The 13,723-nt window shown below is 42.0% G+C and overlaps 1 protein-coding gene across 6 annotated transcripts in view; it reads right to left on the bottom strand.

Annotated features, from left to right (window-relative positions):
- swm (Zinc finger protein swm) overlaps positions 1 to 13,723 on the bottom strand; it is a 108,958-nt gene that overhangs the window by 52,524 nt on the left and 42,711 nt on the right. For 4 of the 6 annotated variants that reach the window (XM_045769259.2, XM_045769261.2, XM_045769260.2 and 1 more), the window contains exons 11-12: positions 9,172 to 9,306; positions 1,051 to 1,365 (exon numbers count right to left, since the gene is read on the bottom strand). The exons of 1 other annotated variant lie outside the window; for it this stretch is intronic. In XM_045769259.2, coding sequence (XP_045625215.1) covers positions 1,051 to 1,365; positions 9,172 to 9,306 — 450 coding nt within the window. The remainder of the gene's footprint in view (positions 1 to 1,050; positions 1,366 to 9,171; positions 9,307 to 13,723) is intronic. One more of the 6 variants, XM_045769266.2, reaches the window with a different exon arrangement.

Genomic DNA, 13,723 nt, shown 5'->3' with positions numbered 1-13,723 from the left:
AAATGGCGGCTCCCAACCTTCTCCTCTTGCTGTTATCTCACACTATACACACGTTATATATAAGTATCTACATTTGTGTTCACCATATCGAACCACTAAGCTGGTATGGTGAGTGCAGTCAATAAATGGTGGCCACACACAGTCAGAAAACGACGCCACAACCCTCCCTCCCACAGCCTTACTCCTCCCTCCATGAAGCACAGTGCTAAATATCACCACAATCCTGCTATTATCAGTCTTGGTCAGTTTTATCACAGTCAGGGGGCTTCAGTAATACTATCACTGCTAAATAATAGTATCATTTATATTATGGTATTTGTAGGCGATGCTGTGGTCACAAGCTGAACAGCGGTGCTGTGAGCTCGTGCTGCGTGCACCAGCCTTGGTGGCTTGCTCAATACTGACGCTGTAACACCCAAGAATGTTGGCCTGGATTTTTTTTCTAGGTGGCATCTGGCAACTATCGGTCGTGGCTGTACTACAGCTGCCCCTATCCCAGGCGGGGCGTTTAAATTATAGCGCTAGACACGAAATCATATATAAATGATGTGCGCGGTTTCGGTTTTGTCACTGATATCATTTATATATGATATGCGCGGTTTGAGGGTTAATTTAAAGAGGCTGCCCTTATTCATTCTGTCTATTCCCATCAGTATCTTGTGTGTTGTAAACATATCACATCTGTTTCTTCTCTCTATGGTAGAGGAGAGAAGAAATTCAGATTTCTGTTGACCTATCCTAGTAGGTCAACAGGGTTGACCTGTTGTCTACGGGTTGTTGGTTCCAGGGGTTCAACGTCCCCACAGCCCAGTCTCTGACCAGGCCTCCTGGTGGGTGTTTTGGTATATTTTGTTTTTTTGTTTAAACAAGTGAAAACTATATGGTATCCCTTCAAATGATACCTAAATATAACAGCACCATTTTCTCATTTCAAAACTTGCTACATCAAAATTTCTTGATTTAAAACTTTGAGGCTAAAAATACTATTACTTAAAATTAATAGTATTTATAAACTGTTTTATAAACTGCATTTATAAAACATCTAATTACCTCAGCAGCCAAGAGTTCTCGCTGTTTTAGAATCGACTCAATCTCTTGTCTCTTCGTGTCAACAGCAGCAGCGTGTGTAGAATCGGGGACAATTGTTGACAATGAAGGAGGACCTGCTAGAGGCGAGGTGGGTGTGACAGCACCAGTTGCTGTCGGTAAGGAATGGGATCCAGAGACAGGAGAAGTAGGGGTGACACTTCCCGGTGATGTAGGAGTGTAAGTAGATACATTGACAGCACTTGCAGCAGCAGCAGCAGAATGAAGGGCGTGGGTATTATAAACAGTTTTGACTAGGCTGCCACGTGACATCATCACCTAGTAAAGTTGAATAACAATAAGTGGCTAAAGTAATATACAGTATAATCAACTTGTACAAAATAACCTTAAAAATATCAAAACTAATCTTAACTGAGTGAGTCAAACCAGAACAAACTCTGTCAGACTCAAAATAAAATTTTCATACATGCTTCAAAATCTTAATTGATGGGAATATTTGCCAGAATGTTTGTTACACAAAAACATGACCTGCTTCAACCTCAAGGTAATTTAAATCACATTTGCTTTCAATCTCTAAACCCTTTTAATTACTTCCTAATATCTGAAAAAATTTCACAATACCCCTGTGTAAAATACATATGTCAAATCTAATTTAAATGATGTAGCTTTATAATTCAAAGAAACTGCATATATCAACTTCCATGATTTTGGCACATTTGAGCTTAATGCAGGCAATTTGCAAGCTATATATAATCATGAAACACATGGCAGCATCATGGGGAAGCTCAGTCACCATAGCCAATGTCTAAACACACATTTGTGTGTGAAGATTAGTGGATGGTACAAAGTACAAAACAGTAAATAAACTATAATTATGTCTATTAAGGAGGGGGGGGTCATTCTTTTGTTCTTGCCTTTCTGGACAAGCAACAAAGAAATTTGCCTATATATATAGATAATAATTTTGTTTAATGTTGATCTGGAGTATTTTTGTATGTATATTTGAGTGATTTAGTGTGTTAGGGGGTGAGGAAGGAGAGCAATTAGCAAAGCTTCCCCTTCATCATGTATTACAAGCACAGACACACTAGGCTGGGGACCCAGCTATCTAAAACTTTCTTACCAATGCAGGTTTGTGTGGCGGTGGGGAATGTAAGAGGAATAAATCAGAAAGAATTGGTAAAGGAGTACAAAAGATTAAGTAATGGTGGAGAAGACACAATGAACAAATGAACCTTTGTGACATGTGGAATGTACACTTTACAAAAAATTTTTGCGTTGGACGTCTGTGTAGTTGCACAAACTGGTCAAATAATAAGAGAACCTGCTTTGTAGGATGACTGTGACAAGAGCAGTTAAGAAAAAAAGTTAATATTAAATTTTCCCTGGTCACAATAATTTCATCTAAGCAAGAATCTTATACCCTGTAATTTGCATATGCAGCTGCCATTTTACTGAATGGAATAAAAAAAATTTTATATAAAAATAGACCTAAATAAATTCCAAACAGAATATACAAAAATATTCAATGGGGTATCGCCCATTTCTTTGCAAAGAAACAGAGATCAAAGACATCAAGAAGATTACTGGACTGTAGCTTTCTCCACATATGTATCGTCACACTGTTGTCCTACAAAGCAGGTTCTCCTCTTATTTTACCAGTTTGTGCAACTACACACACTTCCAAAGCAAAAATATTTTGTATAGTGTACACCCCACATGTCACAAAGGTTCAGTTGCTCACTCCTAATGCCTGAAAGATATGTGGAGTGCTAAAGTGAATAAACTTCAAGATTAGAGAAAATACTGAGATGATTTAGGTATGTTAATTGAATAAATTAATTTATGAAATTAGACTGCTCAAGTGAGTGGAATCAAGTGAATTTGAGGAACAGTAAGAGAAGGTGGTGGGCAGAAAAAACAGGATGAATGGAAGTGGCTCGTAAGAAGGAAACAAATGCATTTCTACATTATGGACTGTGTTTTTCTGCACTAATGAAACCTGTTCCTTTGGAATGCTGCTTGTAACACCTTTTACTTCCTTTGCAAAATCTGATGATGATTGGAAGCACTGGATAATTTTGTCAATTACCCAATTGGCAGACAGACATTTTTTTAGGAACAGGTACTCACTGACATCAGCATCAATGAAATACTTTATCTCAATACACTAAAAAAAATTGTTAACTAGAAATAGTAAATATAATAAAAAAACTAACAATTGTTTTAAATTAATTACAGTACAGTAAATTAGATTCAATTTAATATTAACCAATAATTTTTTTCAGAAATACTGTACGGTACTGTGCTTACTGGAGTCAGTAAGCACAGTAAGCATCACATCATGCTTACCCCACCAGTGTTTGCCATGTTTTACTTAATGTGGGTGTGTTACTGTGAACTTTACAAGATTTCTATTTTTTTCAATTGGAGTAGGACAAATGTGCAGCAACACCAGCCTGGTGATGGACTATGGCAGTGGTACCAGCACCAGGTACAACACTCTAAATGACAGTACACACACACACCTCACTTGCCCATTCAAGGCTGAAGTGCAGCTTCACTCCAAAGGTCAATTATATAAAAAAAAATACTATAATGTATTATTTTCTTTTTGGGTTTATACAGACGTATTAAATGTTTTTCGTGTCATTAACAAATAATGATAAATGTTGAATAGTTAACCGTAAAAACAAAATGTAAGTTAGGAAAATGATCATGCCCGAGCCAACACCAGAAGCAATGGAATGTGGAATGGTATGAAGGGGTTTGTTGTGTATGGGCTTGTTCAAGTGAGAGTACACTGTACTGTTCCATTCCACGAGGAGCAATGCCTGTCTTGTGAAGCAGTGGGTTGCTCCTGTGGATCACTGCTCCGGTGTGGCAGTACTGTATTTGGTTTTCCACGATGTACTGTATATTATATTGTGAATGATGTATTTGGAGGAGTCATATTTGAAATGTTTTACTACATAATATCAATAATCTCCTTTAACTTTGATGCTCACCATATTTACTCAGGGTTCATATACTCATATACCTGATAACCATAATTACCTAAGAAGTCAAATACACAATAATGAATACCCAACAAGCCAAATACCCAATAATTAATACCTAACAAGCCAAATACCCAATAATTAATACCTAACAAGCCAAATACCCAATAATTAATACCTAACAAGCCAAATACCCAATAATTAATACCTAACAAGCCAAATACCCAATAATTAATACCAACAAGCCAACTACCCAATAATTAATACCAACAAGCCAACTACCCAATAATTAATACCAACAAGCCAACTAAATAATAATTATTAATTTGAGCCAACCCTAAATTAACGTAACATTTATTCCCAAACTCTGCCTACCATGGGTAAAACTAGGCATTAATAAATTGTTCATAAATTATTAATGCTGCATACTGTAATCTAAATACTGTACATGTATTTAATTACAATTTGAAACATTTTACTAGAAACATGAGAAACAAATACACTGACAATTATACAAAACAGCTCACCTTGCTTACTAAAATGAACGATCTCTATAACATTACAAAAAAAAATTTAGTGCCCCTTCTGCAAGTTGCTCAGTGACTTCCCTAGGCATATGTGCTGGTACACCAGAACCGATACAATCTCACCGAGTGTGACACGACCGAAACAACCAACCAGAATCCTGCCCCCTTACAGTGGGACAGCTGGGAAACCATATTTCAAACACACACACACACTAGGTAATTACACTTAGGTAATTACACACACACACACCGGTGTGTGGCCGTGTGTGCCGATGGCCGTGTGGACAGCACACTGGACACGTTATCTTGTGGCCTGGGTTAAATTACCGGCGCCGGCGAGAAACAAAATGGGCAGTTTCTTTCACCCTAATGTACCCGTTACCTTGTAGTAAATAGGTACATAAACTTCCTAGATGCTGGACTCAAATGAATATGGGAAGAACTTAGGAATGTAACACCTATCCCAAGACAACATCTACTATCAGGGAAAGAGGGAAGGTGAGTGACATATGACTGCTATCACTTAAATGAGCACAAGAAGCCTCGGACTCAGAACATGGCTCTAGACACATAATAAAAGAAAGCTGCCAGTGTAGAAAATTGACTAGGGTCAAAATGCTGTTTTAAGAAGAGATCAGCCAGAAATATCACCTTGCTATCACATGGAAATTTAACTCTTCTGTAGAATCTGCAAACAGTAGCCATTGGACAAGAGGTATAACCAAGCCACAAAAATTAAAGTACAGAATTCCTACAAAGAGTAAACATTAGTAGTAAGGAGGCACATGCAGCCATTTAACCTTAACCACCAGACCAAAAGAATAGCAAGCACTACAATGATGTACAGTAGAGCATAGAGCTCTCCCATATGACTGGCCAACCAAGTGCAACCCAGACAACTGCTGGTAACATAACAAGTATCGTTGATGGCATTACTTGGAAACTATTGAGATGACTATAAACCAGTGTTTATAAGTCTTTGCAAGAGCAAATACTATAAACAGTCATGGTTCAGGAGGAATGAAAGGCTAAAAAGAGACAGAAGACCCAAACACTTGACAGGGCCAACTAAAATGCCAAAAGCATAGCAGCAAAGAAAGGATCACACTAAGTCAAACAAAGGGTTTAAAACTAGGAGTGAAAGAGAGGGTCAGTAGAGTGGCAAATGCTGATCAAGAAACAGAGGAATTAAACTTACCAGCTGGTAAGAAAAGCACATGTCTGGATGCTGCAAAGATAGCTTTTGCTAAGAGACCCCAAAAAAAGAACCTGAAGCAAAACTGAGGCCGAAAAACTAAAAAAAAAGGCTTAAACGTAGACATTGAGGTGTCCATCCAAAACCTGACAATCCTAAGGGCAATCCCAGACTAAACTAAGAGGTATGCTGAATAAACAGGGAAACAAGCCAAGAGTGGTTCAAGACCTAGTGAACCAGGAATACAGCAGAAAACTGAAACAATGAAAATGGAGAATGGAGCTAGCACAGAACTAGACTTCTACTAAAAAGAAATCAAAATGAGAAAGTGCTTGCCAAGAGGAAGCAAGAACTTTGAACAGCAAACACAAAGCTGGTGAAAAGGTAAACAAGAGAGATCTGGAAAAAAACTAATGCAAGTACTCATCCATACAGTAGCAAGACCAGCAGGTAATGTCCAACTTGCACTGACAAAAAGTTAAACTGAAAACTTTGTTCAGACAACCAATCTAATGGCCAATGGCATTCAGAAACATCTGTTAAGAAGCCCGGAAGGAATAAACTGATGTACGAGTGCAGAAACAAAATTCCCTTCACTAATAGACAGACCATCCTGCATAGGAATTTACCATGATGATGGATTCGGAAGTTGTGGAGTGGTTTTTAGTTGTCTGGGATAGTTTGAGTTTTATTTGTCTGTGTTTTTACAGCCTTTGTGATCCTCTCGTAGAACTTTTTGGCATAGCTTTCCTCTGTGTGCGGTATTTTATAACACAAACTTCCCCACAACTGTGGGGAGGCAGGATTCTGGTCCCCACTACTGTATGGAGGCAGGATTCTGGTCCCCACTACTGTGTGGAGGCAGGATTCTGGTCCCCACTACTGTGTGGAGGCAGGATTCTGGTCCCCACAACTGTGGGGAGGCAGGATTCTGGTCCCCACTACTGTGGGGAGGCAGGATTCTGGTCCCCACTACTGTGGGGAGGCAGGATTCTGGTCCCCACTACAGTGGGGAGGCAGGATTCTGGTCCCCACAACTGTGTGGAGGCAGGATTCTGGTCCCCACTACTGTGTGGAGGCAGGATTCTGGTCCCCACAACTGTGGGGAGGCAGGATTCTGGTCCCCACTACTGTGGGGAGGCAGGATTCTGGTCCCCACAACTGTGGGGAGGCAGGATTCTGGTCCCCACAACTGTGGGGAGGCAGGATTCTGGTCCCCACTACTGTGGGGAGGCAGGATTCTGGTCCCCACAACTGTGGGGAGGCAGGATTCTGGTCCCCACAACTGTGGGGAGGCAGGATTCTGGTCCCCACTACTGTGTGGAGGCAGGATTCTGGTCCCCACTACTGTGTGGAGGCAGGATTCTGGTCCCCACTACTGTGTGGAGGCAGGATTCTGGTCCCCACTACTGTGGGGAGGCAGGATTCTGGTCCCCACTACTGTGGGGAGGCAGGATTCTGGTCCCCACTACTGTGGGGAGGCAGGATTCTGGTCCCCACTACTGTGGGGAGGCAGGATTCTGGTCCCCACTACTGTGGGGAGGCAGGATTCTGGTCCCCACTACTGTGTGGAGGCAGGATTCTGGTCCCCACTACTGTGGGGAGGCAGGATTCTGGTCCCCACTACTGTGTGGAGGCAGGATTCTGGTCTCCACAACTGTGTGGAGGCAGGATTCTGGTCCCCACTACTGTGGGGAGGCAGGATTCTGGTCCCCACTACTGTGGGGAGGCAGGATTCTGGTCCCCACTACTGTGTGGAGGCAGGATTCTGGTCCCCACAACTGTGTGGAGGCAGGATTCTGGTCCCCACTACTGTGTGGAGGCAGGATTCTGGTCCCCACTACTGTGGGGAGGCAGGATTCTGGTCCCCACTACTGTGGGGAGGCAGGATTCTGGTCCCCACTACTGTGTGGAGGCAGGATTCTGGTCCCCACTACTGTGGGGAGGCAGGATTCTGGTCCCCACTACTGTGGGGAGGCAGGATTCTGGTCCCCACTACTGTGTGGAGGCAGGATTCTGGTCCCCACAACTGTGTGGAGGCAGGATTCTGGTCCCCACTACTGTGTGGAGGCAGGATTCTGGTCCCCACTACTGTGTGGAGGCAGGATTCTGGTCCCCACTACTGTGGGGAGGCAGGATTCTGGTCCCCACTACTGTGTGGAGGCAGGATTCTGGTCCCCACTACTGTGTGGAGGCAGGATTCTGGTCCCCACTACTGTGTGGAGGCAGGATTCTGGTCCCCACTACTGTGTGGAGGCAGGATTCTGGTCCCCACTACTGTGTGGAGGCAGGATTCTGGTCCCCACTACTGTGGGGAGGCAGGATTCTGGTCCCCACTACTGTGGGGAGGCAGGATTCTGGTCCCCACTACTGTGTGGAGGCAGGATTCTGGTCCCCACTACTGTGTGGAGGCAGGATTCTGGTCCCCACTACTGTGGGGAGGCAGGATTCTGGTCCCCACTACTGTGTGGAGGCAGGATTCTGGTCCCCACTACTGTGTGGAGGCAGGATTCTGGTCCCCACTACTGTGGGGAGGCAGGATTCTGGTCCCCACTACTGTGTGGAGGCAGGATTCTGGTCCCCACTACTGTGTGGAGGCAGGATTCTGGTCCCCACTACTGTGGGGAGGCAGGATTCTGGTCCCCACTACTGTGTGGAGGCAGGATTCTGGTCCCCACTACTGTGGGGAGGCAGGATTCTGGTCCCCACTACTGTGGGGAGGCAGGATTCTGGTCCCCACTACTGTGGGGAGGCAGGATTCTGGTCCCCACTACTGTGTGGAGGCAGGATTCTGGTCCCCACTACTGTGGGGAGGCAGGATTCTGGTCCCCACTACTGTGGGGAGGCAGGATTCTGGTCCCCACTACTGTGGGGAGGCAGGATTCTGGTCCCCACTACTGTGGGGAGGCAGGATTCTGGTCCCCACTACTGTGGGGAGGCAGGATTCTGGTCCCCACTACTGTGGGGAGGCAGGATTCTGGTCCCCACTACTGTGGGGAGGCAGGATTCTGGTCCCCACTACTGTGGGGAGGCAGGATTCTGGTCCCCACTCACAATAGGCAATGAGATAGTCTAGCGAGATGATAATGACCATATGGTACAAATGCAAAAGCTCTGGGAAGTCACAGAGTGGGCAACCCCAGAAAATTTAATCCTGACCAGTGATAATGCTAAAAATCTAGATACTTGTTAGATCATGATAATATTTTTATCTTTAAAAACTAAGAATCAAGGTTATTGTATGAAAAACTCACAAAAATCCTTTAATTACATACATAAATCTTGAATCACTATATGAAACAAAACATTTGTTTCAAACCAAATACTACACCATTCTAACATTTATTATTTTTACAAATGGTTTAACAATCACCGTAAAAACTATTTCCAAATAATCATTTACCTTCTCATTTTTATCCTCACTGACAGGTTCAACAATTGTCTTGTTAAGGGTTTTGTTAGGGTGACGTACACCTAATCTATCATGTACCGGCCTAACTGTGTGAGATGCATAAGTACCTCCCCGATCAGTTTTGATCTGGAGGAGAAAGAGAGAGCTATTAATTAAATAGAAGATTTAGTTTATTGAATCTAAGTATGTTACATATTAACTCTTACAAATATTACAGTTTCCCTAATCACAATAATTTCATCTAAGCAAGAATCTTATAATTTTCATATGCAGCTGCTATTTTCTTGAATAGAATAAGGAATTTTTTTTATAAAAATAGACCTAAATAAATTTCAAACAGAATATACAAAAATATTCAACGGGTATCTCCCATCTCTTTGCAAAGAAACAGAGATCAAAGACATCAAGAAGATTACTGAACTGTAGCTTTCTCCACATATGTATGAAAACATACTTCTTTCCAAGTAGATGGTGCTTTTGTGTAGGCTGCTGCCTTCTGCACCATGTCAAACCAGACCATGTAGTGTAGTATTTCGTGAAGGAGCTTATTGGAATAATTGGATACATTCCACGACCAACAACTTTAAAAAATACAAATCAAACTGCAGCACGTTTGTTGCAATCACTTAAGTGAGAGGCATCCCCCAATCCTTATACAGTAGTACCGCCATTTTTAAATTTAATCCATTCCCAGAGACGGTTCGAAAACCAAAACAAATTTTCCCATATGAAATAATGTAAATTTAATTAATCCGTTCCACACCTCCAAAAATATTAATTAAAAACAACATTTTATATAGAAAACTACTCATAGGTATCTTACCTTTATGGAGGACTTTAGTTGGCATATGGAAGATGGTGAGGAGGAGGAGGGGAGGGGAGGGGGGAGGAGAGGTGTTAAGTGTTTGGAAGGGGAGTCCCCTTCCATTAAAACATCAGGCAGTGATGACATTTCTAGGGTGCTCTCTTTTTTACGTTTTGCAGGCAAACCACTAGGACCTGGTTGTGGCTCACCGCTTGCTTGTCTTACTAAGAATCTATTTATAGACTTGTTTTTCCCTACGTTTTAACACTTGTCTATAGTGAGACGTCACACTGTCTCACTATGAACGATCTCTTATTTTTTCCTCTATCGTCATCCTCACAACTATTTTCTTAGGTTGAACTCTACCACTTACTTTCTTGGAACCACAAACCGTGATATATAATAAGACCTTTTATGTTCAGAGACCAAAAAAGCACAAAACAATTAAATTCTTCACAAAAAATTCAAGCGCGATCATCACTAGGTGCAAGACACTGGTGAACTGAAGCGTGCCGTGTGCTTGGCCGGCCCATATGTGTATCAACAAACTTGAGCAACGAGGCAAGCTACAAATACCAAGTCAATTTTTTTGTAGAAATTGAGCTCGAGAACCACAAAATACAAAAAGAGGGGCATTTGAAACCCGAGGTTCCACTGTACAGATATTAACACTTTCGCGCTTTCGATTAGAGATAACTCGTCACTGGTTTTTCTTACGATTCCGCATAATTGCCTACTTTTCTCGTCAATCGAAAAAATATTTCTATAAATTCCATTTTTTAACCGAAATGGATGGGGATACTCTCAGATTGTTCTCCATGAAATTCCCGTTCTCCCTCACCGAACACATGGCATCTCGGCCTACCCGGTCACGTGGTCGGCCCATTGTTTTGTTGACACGCCAAGTGCCCACACTACGCTCCCCTCTCGCGGCAAACGTGACCCGTTTTACGCATTTATTTCCGTTCTCGTGTGCCTAAAACCCATTCAATACCTTCAACATGGATGCTGCACCAGGAACAAGCAGTGGAACGCAAAACAAAGGTAGGAAATCTAGGAAAACAGAAGAGATCGCCAGGATTTTCGATCTGTATCGTGGGGTCAATCTCACTCCATCCAAGATTCCCGACGTTGTTGAAGCCTTTTCAGGGTCTTCTGATGATGATTTGGAGGCTGACGAACCGGAAAATGATGTTCTTTATGAGGTTTCCTCAAGTGATGAAGATATTTCGAGTGAAAGTGAGGATGAGAGTGATGAAGAAGCCCCAGCCCCGCCACGCGGTAACCGCACGTGTCCGGTACCAAAGAGGGCTAGGCTGGGTGATGAGTGGAATCGTAGCAATACTCCTCCCATCGTTGATGACTTTACTGCAACCCCTGGCCTAACAATTCCACTACCTGCTACTCCATTGCAGTTTTTACAATTATTTTTCACTAGAGCAGTGGTTGAATACTTAGCGTATGAAACAAATTTGCATGCCACACACATCATACATCTCATGGCCGAGTCAGCAAGAAAAACGTGGAAACCAGTGTCGGTGAAAGAAATGGCGCGATATTTGGCCCTGTGCATACTGATGGGCATAGTGAAGATGCCTACAATGAGGATGTACTGGCAGACGAATCAGATGTGGCATTGTCGATTCTTCAACTTGTTTATGTCGTCTGCTCGGTTCCAACACATTTCTAAGTTCTTCCACATGTATAACAAAAAAGGCGTTCCAGTGAATAATAGTGACCGATTGATAAAAGTTAGACCACTAATGGACTATTTTTCAGAAAAATTTGAATCTGTATATATCCCCAAAAAAGAATTGAGTCTCGATGAGGGTACAATGGCTTGGCGAGGCCGCCTCTCTTTCAAGGTCTACAATCCCAACAAGCCTGATAAATATAGTGTAAAATTTTATATGTTGGCCGAAGGGAAATCAGGCTACATATATAAATTTGATGTGTATTGTGGAATTGGAAAAACGACAGTGGAAACCGTGATGGGGTTGATGGCGCCCCTAGTCAACAAGGGTTATCATTTGTATATGGATAACTACTATAACTCGGTAAGCCTAACAGAACAATTACGTGAAGTTGGTGTTTACACATGTGGCACACTTAGACTCCAACGTGGCGCCCCCAAGGATCTGCAACAAGTTGTAAAGGGTAAAATGGCAACCGACACGACCGTATACATGCGTAAGGATAACACCTTTGTTATAGTTTGGAAGGATAAGCGCCCCGTCTCTGTCATCACCAATATCCACAATGCCGACACTACTCAAGCACAGCGCAGGAAACGCGTTCGTAAAGGTGACGGAAGAACTGGAGTAGAAATTGTGAAAATGAACAAACCCAAGGCCATAGCGGATTACAATAAGTTCATGAAAGGTGTTGATCATTTTGATCAAATGGTCAAATATTATGAGTTTGCAAGAAAAACCCACAAATGGACCAAGAAGATCACTTTCTATTTTCTGCAAATGGCCATGCACAATGCATACGCATTGTATAACCATTACTCAACAGATACAAAAAAAACTAACACTATTAGAGTTTCACGCAGTAGGAATAAAAGCCTTATTGGCGTGGAACAGCAAGGAATGGCCAACAACAACAAGTATACCACATGTTCCCGACATAGATGCCAGCGCAGCTCCTGCTGACGCGGCAGTTTCAACACCCGGGCCATCTGGTGCGAGGCGTCCTCTGTTCACCTCAACACCTAAAGCCCACTCATCAACCACAAATTCTGAAATGGACATTGAGGACATAGAACCACTTGATGTTTCTGATTTCATAGAAGATTCTACTACAAGTTTGGTGGTTCCTGTAGAAGACAATATTATTCCAGTGAATCCCAAAAATACAAGAATTATAGATTCAGAACAATGTCTCAACTACAAGTTGACGCATGAACTCGTGCACTTGGCTAAAAAAAAAAGATGCCGTGTTTGTTACTAGTCTGGCAAAAGGAGGGACGTGATATATGGATGTAAAACTTGTGATGTGGCACTGTGCGCTGCGCCTTGCTACACAAGGTACCACCGAAAAAAGATATTTTGGGTGGAGAAAAAATAACCACCGGCAACAGCTTCACTCCACCTAAGAAACATCAGATGAGCAACTTCAGGATCAGAAGCCTGAAGATGGTGGAGTGAAGAAAAAATGCTCAACTGTTGATCTTCAATCAACATAGACAGGGTAAGTACACCAATTTTGAATTTTTTATCATCTATAAGAAGTTATATTATATATGATTTGTAGAGAATTTATTTGCGAATTTTTTGGTACCAGAATGAATATTATATCACATAAACTTCTACGAGTAAAAAAACAAAAACACAAAGTATGTTTGGGGGTGTGGCGGGTGTGGCGGTCGTGTGACAGTGGGTTCCCTTTAGCCGTTGATATATCCAACACGTGGGAAATATTTGTATGTGTTATGTATATGTCTGTGTAGGGAATTTTACTGCGATCACTGTCATACAAATTATAAAATGTTTCAACAAGTATAAACATGACAAACATCAAACGAACGAAAACAATGCGTTCGTTTCTGCCGCGAACGCATACTGAGCGACGTGGTTCTATATTTGGCGCTTCTCTTACACATGCTTTGTACAAATGTTATACATTTCATCTTATAGAAAATTTTATTGCGAACACATTGGTATAAAAAAGAAATACGTACATAGAAAAGTAGGGTCAGGAAACGTTTAAATGTATAAACTTTCCAAGCATGAT

Source organism: Procambarus clarkii, chromosome 68 (genome assembly GCF_040958095.1).
Source record: "Procambarus clarkii isolate CNS0578487 chromosome 68, FALCON_Pclarkii_2.0, whole genome shotgun sequence".
In the NCBI taxonomy this organism is placed as follows: domain Eukaryota; kingdom Metazoa; phylum Arthropoda; class Malacostraca; order Decapoda; family Cambaridae; genus Procambarus; species Procambarus clarkii.
The sequence above is the reverse complement of the archived record's forward strand: the minus strand, read 5'-3'. Positions and strand labels throughout refer to the sequence as shown.